This window comes from Lynx canadensis, chromosome D1 (genome assembly GCF_007474595.2).
Source record: "Lynx canadensis isolate LIC74 chromosome D1, mLynCan4.pri.v2, whole genome shotgun sequence".
Lineage (NCBI taxonomy): Eukaryota > Metazoa > Chordata > Mammalia > Carnivora > Felidae > Lynx > Lynx canadensis.
Window position 1 is genome coordinate 112328591 of NC_044312.2, and position 16801 is coordinate 112345391.

Genomic DNA, 16801 nt, shown 5'->3' on the forward strand with positions numbered 1-16801 from the left:
ACCCCACGGGAGGTCAGTGGCGTCCGAAACCGTCACGCGTTTCCTGGTGAAGAAACTAATTTCGGGTTCCTTGCGGAAGCTTCCGGAAACGCAGAAGGATACACGGCAGAAAGCTTTGTAGCCAAGCTCTCCGACACCTCGTCCCTGACCCCGCGCGGCCCGAGCCCCGGGAACGTGGCCTGTCTGAGCTGGGACGTACCGTCGGGGCAAAAGGCACCCCGGGTCTCGAACACGCAGTAGGGGAAAGAAACGTAAAATATCTCACTAGTAACTTTTGTATTGATCACCTATGGAAAAGATGTTACTTTTCTGTGAAATAGGCTGTATGAAGTCTTTCATTAACTCCTCCCGATTATTTTACGCTTGTGATGTGGCTGCTGGAATATGTCAGGTTACCTGCGCGGCTCACACCACGTTCCCGTCGGCCAGTGCCGTTCTCTAGGGTCCAGGAAATCCCTCCTTTCAGAGAAGTTCCTTCCGGAGGATGAGGTCTGCGGTTCATATTCTGATCGCCGGGGTTGGGTCGGGGAGACGGGCTGACTTGTCGCTGAGGCCCCTGCTTTCCGTGCTCGTTCGCATGTCCCGCAAACATCGTGGGCAATCGTGCCCGGCCGGGCCGGCCCCGGGGATACCCCGGGGGTGTCCGCCCGAGAGAGGCTTGTGGCCCGGCAGCTCGGCGCAGGACGGAGACCCTGGCCCGTACCGAAGTCACGTACATGGGAAGGGCGTGACCAAGCGAACGTCAGGGTTTCCAGGGGAAGGCCGTTCCGGGCCCCGCGAAAACCTGGAGAGGTCGCTTATTCCTGTCCCTTATTTCCAGTCCCCCAGGAAAGCATCAGAATCATCCCATAAAGATCCCTAAGCCTGGTCATCTGTCCAGGGGGCTCTGGGTCTGCTCGATCCTTGGGGAAACTCTATGAAGCCAAACACGTCCAAGGGGATTGGACGTCCAGCCGTAGCCAGAGCCCGTGACGTCAGGGTCCGGCCTCCCTGGAGATGGGGCCTTAGGGAAATTAAAGGGCAGCGTGGGGCCACTGACCCCAGGGGAACGACCGTGCGGGTGTGATGCATTTACTCTCCCAACACACACGCGCGCACACGCATGCACACACGCGTGCCCCCCGACACACGTGGAGGATGCAGGGCTGCGTGGGGCGGGGGGGATGTTCACACGCTCTCCGCAGGGCAGGGGCCCCGGCTCGCCCCGCAGCTCCGCAGCCCGGAGGCCCCCCTGCCCTCACCCCGAGCGAGCACCCCGTCCTTGTCTGTCAGAGCCTCCCGTCCGCCTGGAAGGCAGCACGCGGTTGGGAGGCAGGCTCTGCGTGTGCGGAGTGGTTTAGGCTCAGGGGACGGCAGTTCAATTCATGTAGGTGAGATGGGCGTCCTTTGTCTTCGCCGGGAGCTGTGGTGCAAGGGACTCCCCCCTGCCCCGAGCAGGGCAGTCTGAAGCTCTTCCCTTCTTTCAAATCCCGGGGAGAACAGTTAAAGCAGAAAAGGAGCTTCTGAGGCTTTGCTTTTGAGAAGCAGGGGCTGGCGGGCCATGACGCGGAGTTTCCACACCGCTGGGCAGGGGGGTCTGGCGGCTGGCTCGGCCTCGGCAGGGAGGGGGGCTGTCCCTGTCCCCAAGCCCCCAGAGCGGGGAGGGGGGGCGGGGTTTCTGAGGCCCAGGCATCTGTCGTGAGGATTAACGCTGTGATTCCCAAAGGGGCGCTGGGGAGGAGGGAGACTCAGGCCGGACTTCCCCCGACGCTTCCGAAGGAAGGACCCCGGGGTTGGAGGGTAGGGGGCGGCTGTGCCAATCTCCTTGCAGACGGCTGTAATGACCGTAAGAGCTCGAGCTGATGTCCGTAGAGGGCTCAGCACGGTGCGGGCTCACAGCAAGCCCCGTGCCACTGCTTGTTAAATAAATAAACACCAACAGGGAAATCTGTGATGTGCTGAGGACCGGAAGGGGGTGAAGGGTGGAAAGAGAGCAGAAACGAGCCCGGGTGCCGGGACGGAGCCGGGAGCGGGGCCAGGAGAGGAGGGTAGCACCAACCGAGCCGCACCAGAGAGGCTTCCGGGAGGAGGCGGCGGCCGGCTGAGCTGGCCGGGCTCTAACCCAGCCGGGCGTGCTCGCGGGGTTCTTAGGAATTCTCAGAAGGCAGGCACGGGTTAGCAAAACACACGAGGCGTCTGAAAATGCCTGATCCAGGGGTCAGACAGAACTTCATGCCCTGGCCATGCTCCCGAACTCGGGCCTGGCGGGGTCTGTGCCCGCGGAGTCTCCCTCGCCGCCGCTCGGGGCTCTGACATCATGCGAGGGAAGGAAGTGACAATAGCCCCGTCTCCTGCCCACCCTATCTCAGCTGTCAGCTTCCGGGCACGTCTTCCCCGGGGGAAATGACACCCCGAGGCGCATTTAGCGCGTGAGGTCATACACCTGTTTGGCGCGTGTCTTTCTGGCGGTCGCCCACCGGACCCTGGAAGGGGCGCGGGGCCGGCGCGGGAGCGGGACGGGGCCGTTGGGCTCACAGTAGCCCTGACTCATGAGTGGCTCACTCCTTCCATGCTGTCTTCCCCACCCGGCTGCCTGCGTGAGTCAACAGCATTTATTTAGCACCGCTGAGTGCAGAGACGGGTACTGGGGCGAGGGCTGTCCTGCTGCGGGGACGGCCAGAGCCAGTACGGCCCCCTCCACCGGCTGCGGGCAGCCCGAGGGCCACGTGTGCATTTTGTGAAAACAAACTGAATCTCCTGCTTCATCGGTCTAGTCCCGTGTGTGCACGCGTGCATGCGTGTACGTGCGTGGGCGTGCGTGCGTGTTGAATTCACGGAACGAGCCCTGGTTTGCGGGGTCAGGAGACCTAGATGGAAAGGCAGAGCTGCCTCCTGGCCGGGGCCTGAAGCCAAGGACATCACCTCTCCCGGCCTCTGCCCTCCCATCCGAGGACATGGGTGGTAAGATCAGCCTTGCGGGTCTTGAGAGGCAGGCAGGGGCCAACGGGGAGCCTGGGGACAGCGGTTCTCACCTTGGTGGCGGGGGGGTTGCCCCCCACCCGCCCCGCCCAGGGACATCTGACAATGTCTGGAGACATTTGTTGTTGTCACACTGGGAGGGAGGCTGTTATCGGCATCTAGTGGGCAGAGGCCAGGGATGTCGCTGACCTTCCTACGGGGCACAGCCTGGCCCCCCGGGACAAACAGCGAGCCAGCCCAGATGTCAGCAGCGCCTCCGAGAAGCCCAGCCGGAGGGCGCCCCATTAGGAGAGGCCATCGCTCGAATAACCCTTGACCTGGGGCTCACCAGGGCCTGGACGGGTGACCTGGGGCTCACCTGACCTGCCTCACTTTCTAAAGCTTGGCCTGTTTACCTTTTCGCTAGGCTGCTGACGGCCGGGGAGTGCCCTGGCAGGTGCAGCTGGGCAGCGACAGAGCAAGGTGTCCCTTCTCGTGGGCAATGGCAAGGAGGGGAAATAAATGTCGCTGGCCGGCCCCCTGAGCCTCTTAAAAGGGAGCTTGTCTTGCAGCTGACTGCGAGCTCAGCCCCCTGCCCAGCTGCCCTGTCACCCCGTGCTTGTGCTCCTGGAGATTACTCAAATGTCAGCAAAGACATGAGAGCATGACAGCAGTGGACATCACAACAGCCCGAGAGGGTAGCGTCGCGGCAAAGTAGGGCGAGCGGTGACGCCCGGAACTTCCCATAATAAAATGCACCATTGAGACTAATGAGGCTGGGTTTTTACTACTTCATGAGCGGGGACTTAATCCGGCTGGCGAGATCTGTCCCTCTGGGTTTTGAACGATGAGAATCACTGAGGCAAAAAGCAGAAAGTGCGAAACCAACGCACCAGTGTTTCCAGAGGTCCGGTTTACGAGCAGTTAGCCGCTCAGGGTAGAGACCCAGTCCCAGCAGGACAGCCGAGGCGGGAAACCGGGGAGGGAGGCCTTCCAAGTCCCAACTTGGAGGAGAGCTGTAGGTGGAAGAACCCCGTTGCCTTCCCTGGTTTGGGGGCAGGGGGCAGGGAATGCTGGTTTTCGTTTTGGATCCCCGAGATCCCAAGATCCACACAGTCCCGGCCCAGGCCACAAGCGGCCCTGGGGACAGAACGAATCCATGCTGGCCTGTCTTCTCCGCTCTGCACAGAGGCCACCTTGCACATCCCCCTCCGTCTGCTCAAGCGTTTCCACACTGTGCACCTGGCAGCCCGGGGGTCGGGAGAGGGCGCAGAATGCAAGGCCAGGGGCAGAGCAAGGAAATCAGCCGACGTGTGGCCGAGAAACGTGATGCCTGGCGAGCGCACCCGTGTCCGGACCTGGCCACGTCATCAACCACGGACACAGGTGAAGCCCAGCTTCTTGGGCAAAGCCACAGAGGGGAGGTGGGCACGGCCTCGCCTGAGAGACTGTGCCCCACCCGGCATCTCCCAGAAGCGCCCGGCCGCTGCGCCCCAGAGCGCTCTCGGTCCGCAGTCGGGTGCCACTTCCCAGGCGCTGGGGACTCTCAGTGTACCCAGAATGGAGGCATTCTAGTTTTTGCTCCTTTTTCCCAAATCATACCTCGTAGATGTTCACCTCTCCGAGTTCAAGAAATTCACAAACCCGAGCCTAGATGGGGGTGAGGGGTGAGGGAGCGGGGAAGGTCACGACAGTGGCAAGACCAGCCTCCCCGTGCCAGGTGCTGAGCCGAACACAGCTTCACGCACACGTGACTTTCACGGGACGGAGCCTCTGTGAGGCTGAGGGGGCCTGACGGAGATCACAGGGCCGGAAAGTGCTGGAGCTGGAACCGGACCCCACCCCATCCCCCCACCCCGTCCTCTGTGATTCCAGCATCCACCCTGGGCATCAAAGCGTGCCGGTGACATCACCACCTCGGAGGACAGCTTTCTGGTCACTTCTGTAGGCCCTGGATGTTCCTCAGTGGCCGGCCAGCAGCTGTTGAGCATTGATTGTATGGAGTAAACCTGGCGTAAAGTGAGGTGGAGGAAAGGGAGTGCTGTAGTCGAGGTGCAGAGTGGGTCTTAGGCTCGAGCGCTTGGGCGAGGAGCAATCCAGAAGGACTTCCCGGAGGAGGTGGCGCTCGGTACACACCCCCCCCCCCCCGAAGGAACTAACAAGACGTGGGGAGGCAGAGGAAAAGGAGACTTCATTCCCCTGGGCAGGGTTGCCAGCGTGGCCCCTGGGGGTGGGGGTGGGGGCCGAACCCGAGCACGGCTGCTCCTGGAGACCTGTGCCATCCTCTTGACGGGAGGGAGGATTAGAAACAGTCCTGAAAGAAGCACCTACCTGCTCATGCCTACCTACCGTGTTGCCCGGTCCCGGTCCCTGCTATCCCAGGATGAGAGCCATCTAAGTCACCGTCCCTCCCTCGGGGAGGCAGGTAGAGTGTCGTGCAGGGACTCCAGGCCCCTTCCCTGGCCCTGGGAAGCCCACCCCCCCCCCCCGGCCGCTGCAAAGTGAGGACCAGACTGTGCCGTAAAATGGGACTGCGACTGCTCGTGCCTGGTCACGGGACACTAAGCCTCCCGTAAATGGGGGCTCAGAGAGATGCTTACCCCGGAGGAGGGAGCCGCAGAGGGAGCCAGGGCCAGCGGAAGGGGTGGGCCCACAGAAAGCAGGGGAGGCTCCCCGGAGGAGGGTGTCTGAGTGGTAGCAAAGGTCCCCCAGGGCGGGCATTCCCACTTCAACCCCAGGAGCCCCTCCCTCTCCCCCCAGGCAAGGCGACCCAGGGCGAGGTTTGAGGACTTTTCCTGAAGGTGGGGGCTGTTGGGAGCCTCCCCGCCCCCCCCCCCGGGGGACGAGAGCGCGGCCACCCTCCAAAACTGCACGGGGCGCCCTCGCGGGTGAAAGAACGCTTGGAGGGGGCCCAGGGACTGAGCGCTTTCTTCCTGTGTTTAAATTTCTTCGGAAACTCTGACCGCGACGGCCGCCGCCCCCTGCCCCCAGCGCGGCCCCGGCAGCCGCCGCAGCAGCCGCCGCCGCAGCAGCGCGCGGGGGCCCGCAGGGGGGCGGCCGCAGCGCACTGGGCGCGGGCAGGTCAGGGCAGGGCTGGCGGCGGGCGGGGCGGGAGGCCCGGCCCCCTGCGAGCGCGCCAACGCTGCCCCGTCCGCCCCGCAGAGGCCGCCGGGGCCGTGGATGCGGAGGCGCGCCGCCCGGCCGGCCGGGCGCACAGGCGGCCGCGATGAGGGTCAACGAGAAGTACTCGACGCTCCCGGCCGAGGACCGCAGCGTCCACATCATCAACATCTGCGCCATCGAGGACATCGGCTACCTGCCGTCCGAGGGCACGGTGAGTGCGGGCGGCCGCGCCCCGGAGGGAGGGCCGCTCACCTGCGCCGCGTCCGGGGAGGGGGGGGCCGCCTCCCCGCGGAGCCGGCCTCCCCCGCCCCGCCCCCCCCCGGGGGGCACGGCTGGGCCCCCCGGAGGGACGCCCCCCTGCCGTGGGGGGCGGCGGGGGCAGCGCCGTGGGGGAGGGGGGAGCCGCCGCGCCGCCGGAGGGTGGCAGCCTCCGGCACCCCCCCCCCTCCCCCGGTGGCGACAGCCGCGCCCTTCTGGGGTTGGACCCTCCGGCGAGTCGCTCACCTGCTGGGGCACGCGGAATCCCCGGGACGCGCCGTGCCCGCTCGGAGCGCTCAAACGCCCGGGCAGCCAGCGAGGGGACGCCGGTGGAACCGGACTTCTTTCCGCGCCGGTCCCGTCCCCAGCCGGCGCCTGGTGGGAGTGGAAGCCGGCCGCGTAGGCTAGCGCCAGCTGGCCACGTGCTTGGGGACCCCTCTCTGGGGCCTGCTACCCCCACCGGTCCCTCTGGGGCCAGATCCAGAGGTCACGGGGACCCCTGGAGGGCAGAACTCGCCAGTGAGGGGGTTTGGTTTAAAGTTAGAAGGAAGTTTGCCCCGAGAGGGAAGGGCTGAGAGGGGCCCTCAGTGAGAGCAGAGGGGACCCCGGGGTGCTCACACTCCGGACCAGAGATCAGACTCTCCTTCCCCGGCTCATTCCCTACAGCGGCTGCCGCTGAGGCCCAGCCTGTTTCTTGGCTCTGACCTCGCGGGGATGCAGGCCCGGCCTCCCTAGACTCGGACTGGAGAGCCCAGCCGGCGTCAGGGAGGCGCCTGTGGGATGGGATCCTGGCAGGGCGGCTCTCAGTGTTCCAGGGACGGCAGACACCCTCAGGCCCTGCGCCCTCTCTGCACGGGTTTGCACAGAGATGCAGGGGGCATTGGGAGCGGTGTGTTGATGGAGAGAGGGGTGTCTGCTTGGGATGAATACCACTGGCCTCAGAAGCTCGGAGCCATCGTTTTGGCAAACACCGTGTGCCCACATCGGGTCGGGCGGCGGGCACCCCCGGGGAATGAGACGGGGAACGGCATCCGTCTGGGGCTCTGTGGGTGGTGACGGAGCGTGGCCCAGGACAGTGGCGGAGGGACCCTTCCGTAGAAGGGGCCGGAGCTGAGAATTAGCCCACTTAATCTTGACGCCTCTGGGGGGTAGGCGCTGTTACTACGACCCGTGAGCACACGGAGGCCGGGAGTGGGGTCACCCAGCAGCTGGGAGGAGAGCTAACTGGGACCTAGACCCAGAAGCGGTGTCATGGACGGCCTGCCAGGGAACAAAACGTCCTGGGGAAGGAGCTGGTTACACCCGTAATGGGGGGTCGGGTGGGGCTTCCAGACAAAGAGGTCTGTCTCCTGTGGCCAACACCCAGAGGTGGGAGTGTGGGGGCACCAGTGAGAAGGCACCAGAGATAATGCCAGCCAAAGAGGTGGAGAGGAAGACCGAATTCCCCTTGATGATGGGCTGGGTCTGAAATAGGGAGCGGAGCCCTTAGCAATGGCCCTGGGCTCCGGAGTTGTACTTCAGGGGCCTGTTGCTTATCTGGATTCAGAAGCTCTCTGTCTGCCCCCGACCCTGGCGGGGGCCACGAAATCTGCAAAGACTGGCCCTTCGTTAGAGGTCTTCACGGCCTGGGAAGGCGTAGACAAGCCCCGATGAGACTGTCGCCTCTTAATTTGCACACGGCTCTTCCTGTGGGCAGGTTTCGGGGCAGTCCCTGGGCTCGGAGGGCCGTGGAATCGGGGGCACTGACCCCACGAGCAGTGTCCTGCCGGTGAATGTCTACGGGGCGGGCTGGGAGCACGACGGGGAGAGCCTCCAAGGGCATCCCCAGCACAGCTCAAGCCAGTGATGGTTGCTCGGTGATTACCCTGAGTCACCCGGTGAAGGCCGGAGGGCGTGGGCTGGTCACAGAGTTCCTATCCAGTTCCCAGACGAGCTTGCGTACGTGCAGCTGCAGCACGGACGGAGTTTAACTTGGCCATCGGGACTCCCCTCCCGTGCAGGCTCCACTTCCCAGCCGGAGTCCCCGGGCCTCTACCTTCCTGCCATTCCCAGGCTCCAGGATAAGAGTCAGCTCATTGTTTCTGTACCAAGAGGCACCAGAAACGACTCAAGAGCCAGAGGCCAAGTTGAGCGCAATTTATTTCGCTAAGTTTTCTTTGTGTTTATCTTTGAGAGCTTCTGCTTTCGTCCCGCTGGCTGTCGGCGGCCCCGGATCTGTATGCCCCGACAAGCCAGACAGCCCCAGAGAGAAGTGCCCGGGCCTGGTACGACCCTTCCGCAACATAAGAGGGCTTCTCTGTCGGCGACCGGGGACGATCCGTGTGGAGGTGGTGGGGAGCGCCCGACAGTCATTTGTCGCGCGGATGGTCTAAGCTTTAACGTTTGGGAAGCAAAGTGAAGTTCGCAAGTGAACGGGGAAAGAGTCCCAGACCGAAAGGAGGCTTTGCAGGTGGCTGGTTTCCTTTTCCCCGTTTTAGGAACAAGGGAACGTAGCAGCTTCTCTTTGCCACCAGTTAGACCTGCCCCGGCTTCGGCCGTCTCACACGAACGTGTGGCTTCGGCTCCTGGAGCTCCGGTTCCAAGTGAGAAGCCAAATAAACGAATTCTGGTCCTAGGCCAGCTCGCCTTTTCTGCCGTCTTCTCGAGCTCGGGGGAGCGAGTTTAGAGAGCAGGTGTGGACGGAGGTAGGCTGCCCTCCCGCTGTCTGTGCTGCTCGGGCAGGCCTGCGTGGAGGGACCCCGGTCCCCTGACATCCCTCCGGTGTGACCTCAGGAAGTCGTTTCTTTTCACTATGTTACCGTCCTCCTCAGGGAAGCTCCTTCGCGGACCGCCGCTTCATGCCAGGCGCTCTGGGGATGATCCTCGGCATACTTTCAGATCTCCGTGACGCGTGTCCGCGTAAGAATCCCGTGACTTAGGTCGGGGGGATGTTTTTGTCCCCACCTTACAGATGCAAAAACTGAGGCTCGGGCTGGGAGTGTGGTGTTACCATTGCCGGCCCCGGCTGGGTCTCAGACTCCGGTATCCTTGACCTGGCGACGCCGCCGGGAATTGTGCAGAGGCCCAAGCCCCGGTGGCCCCTTTACTGTGTGCGTGCGCTCGTTCATCCTTAACCACGCGTCGGCGCCAGGCGTCAAAAAGATGATGACAGATTCCCCCGCCTTCTAAGAAAGGTGTGCCGAGGGGCGCCTGGGTGGCGCAGTCGGTTAGGCGTACCGACTTCAGCCAGGTCACGATCTCACGGTCCGTGAGTTCGAGACCGCGCAGGCTCTGGGCTGATGGCTCGGAGCCTGGAGCGTGTTTCCAATTCTGTGTCTCCCTCTCTCTCTGCCACTGCCCCGTTCATGCTCTGTCTCTCTCTGTCCCAAAAATAAAAAATAAAAAAATAAAAAAAAAAAAAAAAAAAAAAGAAAGGGTGTGCCGAGCGGCCACCTGCCCCCTTTCTCGAGGATCCGGAGAGGAGAAGGTCTTGAGGCTTTTTCAAGCTTTTTTCGCCCTGGAGAGTTGCACATAGAGTCTAACCCGTGACCTTCCTGCTGCAACTTAAATCTTCACCGCTTCGTCCCGTCCTGCACGAGAAAAGCACCCACTGCCCCGCTTCATGGAAGGGCCCATGGAGACACGTTGCACCACGGCCACCCCCGTGGCTACCTCCTGCGACTCCCTCTCCAGCTCCTTCTATACCCGCTCAGAATCGCTCTCTGATCTGCATACAGTGTGGTAGGAAGGGAACCCACACCTTCTGTGTAAAGGTTGCTACAGCCCTACAACTTACTCAGATAGGACCGCCCCCATTTCATAAAACTAAGACCCCAAACAGAGAACGACCCTGGTCCACAACAATCAGTGACCAGGCCAGGCCCTGAGGGAGATCAGGACTCTCACACCAGTGCTTTGGGCTGTCTCCTGCCCGTCCCCACGGTGCAGCCCACCGCCTTTCACTTGTGGTCCACTTGGACCATGGGATGTTTTTCCCTGCCCTCCCCTATTTCTTTATCTGTTCTTGTCCTCAGTTTCCACTTACAGCAAACTCCTCTTGTGGGTTCTTTACATGCCGGGGCCTGGTGTGAACTCTTTGTGTATAGACATGTTTAATCCTTCCAGTAACCCTTTGGGGAAGTCGTGTTCTATCAGGGGGGTTTTATTATTCCCCCGACCCTCATTTTGCGAGGAAGGTTCCAGAAGGAGCTACCTGGGGGTAGCAGAGCTAAGTGCACAGCTGGTCTTGGAATGCAGGTAGAAGGGACAGTCGTTCCTGACGAGGCCTCCGTGCCGCTCCCCCCAGGTTGGGGGGAGATGTTTCAGGGATATTTTTTCTCTCCCCCAGACTACAAAGGCCCTGAAAGGTCACGATCGGGCCCCAGCAGACGGATGGTTAGTGTTCAGTTTTGAACCCGGTTAACTTTTCCCTGTCTCGTGTTGGTGGGGGATTCTTGGATGTCCCCAGACCCACTTCCCTGCCCCTCTGACCTGATGGGCTCACTCTGAATTTCCTTCCCATTCACTACAGCTTTCTTTTTTTTTTTTTTTTTTTTTTGTCCACTTTGTTCAATGCTAGCCATTATCCCAGCCACCCAGGAGCATCTGCAGGGCCCCCGGCAGGTGCCAAGCCCCTTGTGTGTGTAGCTGGTTCTAGACGGAGCTGTGTGAAGGGGGGGTCCCTGGCCCGGCTTTGGGGATCCCACCACCCTGCTCCTGGGAGTTAACACCTCGTGAGTAGATGGTCCAAGGACAGCCCAGCCCAGAGACTCCGCTGGCTGGAGTGACCGGGGGGGCCCCCCGGAGCACTGGGATGGGGATCGGCCCAACGTCCGGGAAGCAGGGAGGCACGGCAGGAGGGAACCGGCGTGTGCGGGAGGGGCGAGGACGGGGGAGACGGATGTCCGACTCGGGCAGAGCCTGCGGGAGTGGGGAGAGGAAGCTAGGGAAGTCGCTACAGGCCGGTTGGAGAAGGCGGTCGGCACCCGCAGCGTGGGCTTGACCTCCCTCCACGGGTGACTCCCACCGCTGTGTGGGGATAGTCCTGCCCATGGTACCACAGTGCTCCCTCATCAGGTCGGGACTCAGTGATGAGGACGTGCACTGAGCTGAGGAAGAGTGTCGCCCCTGTCCCAGTTACCTGGGGGGGGAGGGTGCCCTGGGTGGTGCAGACGGGACTCGGGGCTGGGCTCAGCCTCCCCACCTGTGCTGTATTCCCACCCCCCCCCCGCCTCCCAGAGGATGAGAGGAGAGAGCACTCTCTTTCCTGCTCTGCAGGACCCTGAAAAGAGGCTGGGGTCTGGGCGGACGTGTCCCGTGCAGGGCTTGGCAGGGCTGGGACTCCCTTCTCCCCTCCTCCTCCCACCCTGCCCGCGCAGGTGGGGCCTGGCCCCTGCTCACCCACGAGTCTCCGATGGACACCCGTAAGAGCAAGCGGCTGGGCATCCACACTGCCAGGTCCTGAAGGCCGCCTGAGCGGCCCTAGATTCCCAGTCGCTGAGGGTGGAAGTCGACCGCTCACGTCCAGCACCTGCCGGCCCTGGGTGCAGGCCGTGCCCTGTCGGGCTGTGAGCACCGTGACACCAGCCAGGGAGCCTGCGACTGGGGGGGGGGGGCGTGGACGCCCCCCCTCCCTAAACCAGGGGTGAGGCCCAAACGACCCTCTCCCTCAGGCGTGCATCCGTCACTTTGCCTCTCTCCCTTCCTCCTCTCTCCCCGCTGCCCCCGAGCCGGACATTTGGAAGGAAAACCTGATCACACGGGGCCCCGCCCTCCAGATGTCCTTGTTGCACCTCGGACCTAACACAGACCATCAGCCCGAAATTCGGGCCTCCCACGGCTTCTCCTGACCACGTGCGAGGCCCGTTGGGAGCCCGGTGCGGGAGTCGGGGGGCATCCTGGGTCTCCAGGCGACCCTGTGGGGAGGACTCTGAGCACAGCTCTGTCCTCGAGCCATGGGGCTGGGCCTGCCTTCAGCCACGTGCCAGGCTTCACGCGCTGGGGGGGGCCTCATTCTTGGATGAAGGTGCGTGTGTAGGACTGAGGCAGGAATGGGGTTGAAAGCCGGGAGTCAGGTTGCAGGACTGAGGCTCGGCTCTGAGGAGAGCTGCTCATGAGGCTACTTCCGGCATGATTTTATTTCCTTTTTCCCTTCTTGCCGACGACCACCGTTTGATGATTAACCTGTCTGCCCTCAGCAACCAGCGAAATCCCACTGGAGTTCTAGAAATTCGCGTTGAGTGTTAGTGGCGGTGTGCAGCTGTGCTGAGGTTTTTCATGTGTTGTTAACGTTTATTCATTTTTGAGAGAGACAGAGCGTGCGTGGGGGAGGGGCGGAGAGAGGGAGACACAGAATCCGAAGTGGGCTCCCAGGCTCCGAGCCGTCGGCACAGAGCCCGACGCGGGGCTCAAACCCATGAACTGTGAGATCGTGATCTGAGCTGAAGTCAGACGTTTAACTGACTGAGTCACCCACGGCGCCTGGAGGTTTTAATTTTTACTCCTCAGACCCCCATTTCTGTCTCGTTGGCCCCCATAGAGCCCCTCAGGCAGATAGGGAACCGAGGCAAGCAAATCCATGCAGAGCAGACCCTGTCAGGGCCCTGCCCCCGACCCCTCGGCCCACCCAGGGCACCCCCTGGTGCGGGAGCAGGTGCAGGCCACCTGGGAAGGGGAATTAATGCCCAGGAGTAGGTAGATAACCACCCAGGATGGAGCCCGGCTGCCCCAGGCCGTGACCCTGCCTGCAGCCCGCCTCTCTCAGCCCCTCCCTCCGTGCCCACCTCCCCTCACCCTCACTCTGGCCCCCGAGACGACCTCTCGGGTAAACCTCTGAACCCACGCACTCAACTCAGGCTCTGCCCTTGGGGGACCCAGACTAACACACAGCTAACTGGCGTCAGAGCTGGAACCGGGCCGGGAAGTTACCCTGCACGCCGGCCATCAAAGGCTGAGATCTGTAGGCGCGGGACCCGAGCGTGGCTCTGCCCCGGCCGGGGACCCTGGGGAAGCGAGCGAAGGTCACTTCCCCGGGTTGGAGGGGGTGGGTGGTCAGGCCGGGCCCTCCCAGCAAGCCCACTCACCTCCGCAGACCGGGAGGCCTCCCGAGCAGGGGGGGGGGGGGGGGGGGGGTCCGGCCCGGCCTCCCTGCATCGGTGACGGCGAACGTCTCCTCAAACGCCGGCTCCAACGGAGGACGGGGCCGCCGTGCGCACACCCTGCCGGGCCACAGGGTGGGCGCTCGGGCGGTTAGGACCCCCGCCCCCCTCCACGGGCCCGCCCCTGACGGTCTGACAGCGGTGGTCTGTCCTCCCCTCGCAGCTGCTGAATCGCTGTCCGTGGACCCAGACGCCGAGTGCAAGCACGGCCTCTACCTCCGGGACGGCAGACGCAAGGTGGACTACATCCTGGTGTATCACCCCAGAGGCCCTCGGGCAGCAGGACCCTGGCCAGGAGGGTGCAGCCCGGCGACGCGGCCCCCGCAGCCCCGCGGCACCAGGCAGGACCAGCCGCTGCCGGGCAAGGGGGAACGTTGGGGGCGGCGGGGGGGGCCCGAGCCCCCGATGGACTCACCAGAGGACGACAAGCGTTTCCGCAGGGAGGAGTACGAGGGGAACCTCCTGGAGGCCGGCCTGGAGCTGGAGCGGGACGAGGATGTGGTAACCGTCCCCGCTTCCTGTGGGCGCGCGGGGTGCGGCAGGCCTGACGGGGGCCCGGCGCCGTGTCCAGAAGGCGGTGCGGCGAGGGGCTCCTCTGGCCTCCAGCTGCTCCGACAAGGGCCGACGCAAAGGCCGCTCCTGTTAAGGTGGGCAGAAACGCTCGTTCGGGTTTGGGGGAGACCCCCCAGCCAGCAACCCGCACCCACCAGCTCTCGGGGAGGGGCTGGCCTTCGGGGTCAGGGCGTTTCCTGCTCTGGTCACGTCCTTCCCTAAGGAAGACGTGCACCCTCCCCAGGGACTGAGGATGAAGCTCTCCTGGAGACTGACCTTGGCCTTCTGGGGCCTCAGTTTCTCAATCTGTCAAGTGGGGAGCAGTCTGGCTTGATCTCTGGGGGCTCTGGTGCTCTGAAATCCCCCGACCATAAAACGTTCTCTGGAGCGCCTGTCCCTGGCGAAGCCTGAGCATCTTTCGAAGGAGAGCGTTTACTGGGGAGAATGAAAGGCTGAGTCACCCGGGGTGCAGGGCCGCCACGGTGGCGGGAGGATGGGCAGCGGCCGGGAGCGGGGGCCTCGGCAGCCCTTGGGACAGTCGGTTGCTTCCCTCAACTTCTCAGCAAGCTTGCCGTGCGCTCCCCTGCCAGCTCCTTAACCTCTCTGTGCACAGGGTGGTGGCTGGGGGTTCCTTCCGTGAGCACTGGGGGGACAAGCCCCTCGCCCACAGCGCTGTCACCGTGCAGACTGGCCGAGAATGAGCAAAAGTTCTCTGCGACACGTTGAGAGCAGCGCGAGTAGTCAGCAGGCGGCCTGAGGGAGCCGTGAGCCAACGGCTCACGTGTTTAAAAGTTGGTTTCAGTTTGCCACGTATCACCGAGAACCACCGCGTCCTTAAATGATGGCTGCTTTGGGTCTGGCGAGAGGGACGCCTTTGGGGCCCTCCGACCAGCAAGCCAGTCGGCGGAGTCAGCTGGTGTGAACGCCCTTTCCCGACACGCTCAGAGTGCTGGCCCCGAACGCATCCGGAAACGCGTGTGGGGCCTCTCTCTCCCCTGACCTAGCGGTCGAGGGATCTCGTGCTGCACACGGAGCATTTCTCTGGGTGACTTTCTCCTTCGGAGGCTCGGCTCCCTGGCGGGGGTTGATTTCTGCGGCTGGAGTGGTTCCCGTCGGAGGGGCGTGTGAGCTTTGATGTTCGCGGTCCTAAGGAGACTGCAGAGGGCTCTCTCGAGGGCAGGGCGCACATGGGCCCGTCCCCTGGAATTTTCTGCCTCCTCACTTTGTCTGAGACCTGAGCCCTGGGCGCTCAGAAGAGGAGAGCCGTCGGTGCGCTGACTTCCGGCACCGTTCCGCCCGGCCAGCCCCGTGCTGTTGTCCCCGAACAACGTGGCCACTACGCAGACTGAGGTCTGACATGGCGCTTCGTAGCTGGAGGAGGACAACGGGCTCCGTTGGAGGCAGGAGAGGCTGCTGGGGGCTGCGCACAGAGCGGCGAGCTTGGGCTCCGAGCTACCTGTGCCTGGTCTGTCCGCTAAGGGATGCGCTCCCTGTTCCCGTCATTCTTTCCTGACGACGGGAAAGAGTCTTGCGCCGGGAAGGCCCCCCCCCCTCCGAGGTGTGGCAATGCGCACTGACCCCGGCCAGATCCCAGAGCCTTGGCCTGCCCTTCGCAAGGCTTACGGGGTTGCGTGGGCCTCAGTTTCTCCGTCTGTAACGTGGAATGGCAGTCGTGTTTGTATCACTGGGCGATCGTGAGCAAAGGGAAGGGGCTTAACTCGAGTCTGGCACGAGGCAAATCCTGGGCTGTCGTTAACGTTAAATCACGTGTTGTGGTTCATCTGGGGGGGGGGGGGAGGAGCCTTTCCAAGTCCAGTCAACTGCAACACACACGCCTTTCTTGAAACTTCATAGGATGTGATCGTGACTTTGAAGTAGAAAGCAAACACAGAAGGGCGCCTGGGAGGCTCAGCCAGTTGAGCGTCCGACTTTGGCTCTGGTCATGATCTCACGGCTCGTGGGTTTGAGCCCCGCTTTGGGCTCTGTGCTGACGGCTCGGAGCCTGGATCCTGCTTTGGATTCTGTGTCTCCCTCTCTCTCTGCTCCTCCCCCACTGACGAAAGCGCTCTCTCTCTCTCTCTCTCTCTCTCTCTCTCAAAAGTGAAAAAAAATTTTTTTTAAATAATAATAAAAAAAAGGAAACGGAGAGATGGGAGGCACTATCCCACAAAAGATCCAGTTTCCCAATAAGACCTAAGAATTTCATTGAAAGTTTTGCCCTATGGCTAAAAGAGGTTTTTCAGCAGTGGATTTGGGTCGTTTTAAAAGCGAAAGCAAGCACGGGGCGGCTCCAGGCTCCAGCGGCTGAAGCCAGGCCGTGTCGTTCTCCCTCCTGGGTCCCTCGAGTCATAAACCGTGCTCTACGAGGGCCCCTCTCCCCCCCGGGCTTTCATCGGAGATGGCCAGGGCCCAAGGCGGTTGGCAGAACCATCCGCCCGCCGCAGCCTGGTGCCTCCCCCCGCCCTGCTGGACACGGGCAGACCCACAATCTGTTCAGAGGACCGTCTGGGCACACGCGGCCGCTGAGGTGTGCCCGGGCCCTGCCAGCGTGATTAGCAGATCGCGGCTGTCGCCTCGATTTCAAGGAGAGACGTCCTGGCTATGAATCACTCCCGGGGGGGTGTGTGCTCCGATTACAAGGAGCGAAGGGTGGCAGTTTTGGAAATAGGATAGCCCCCAGGAGAACCCAGTTGTGCAAGCTGACCCGATTGGAAGCGGCACCGGGGCTTAGGTGCGCTTTCTGGTGAGAAAAACCCACGCGTTCCACCAGATACTCCAAACGCTCGCAAGGTGGG

The 16801-nt window shown here is 62.8% G+C and overlaps 1 protein-coding gene across 1 annotated transcript in view; it reads left to right on the forward strand.

Moving 5' to 3' along the window:
* The first annotated feature begins 6163 nt into the window (after positions 1–6163).
* The window catches only part of ANO1 (anoctamin 1), an 80658-nt gene continuing 70020 nt past the window's right edge, over positions 6164–16801 (forward strand). Inside the window, 4 exon segments of the mRNA XM_032594949.1 lie at positions 6164–6275; positions 13618–13713; positions 13716–13771; positions 13773–13952. Coding sequence (XP_032450840.1) covers positions 6164–6275; positions 13618–13713; positions 13716–13771; positions 13773–13952 — 444 coding nt within the window.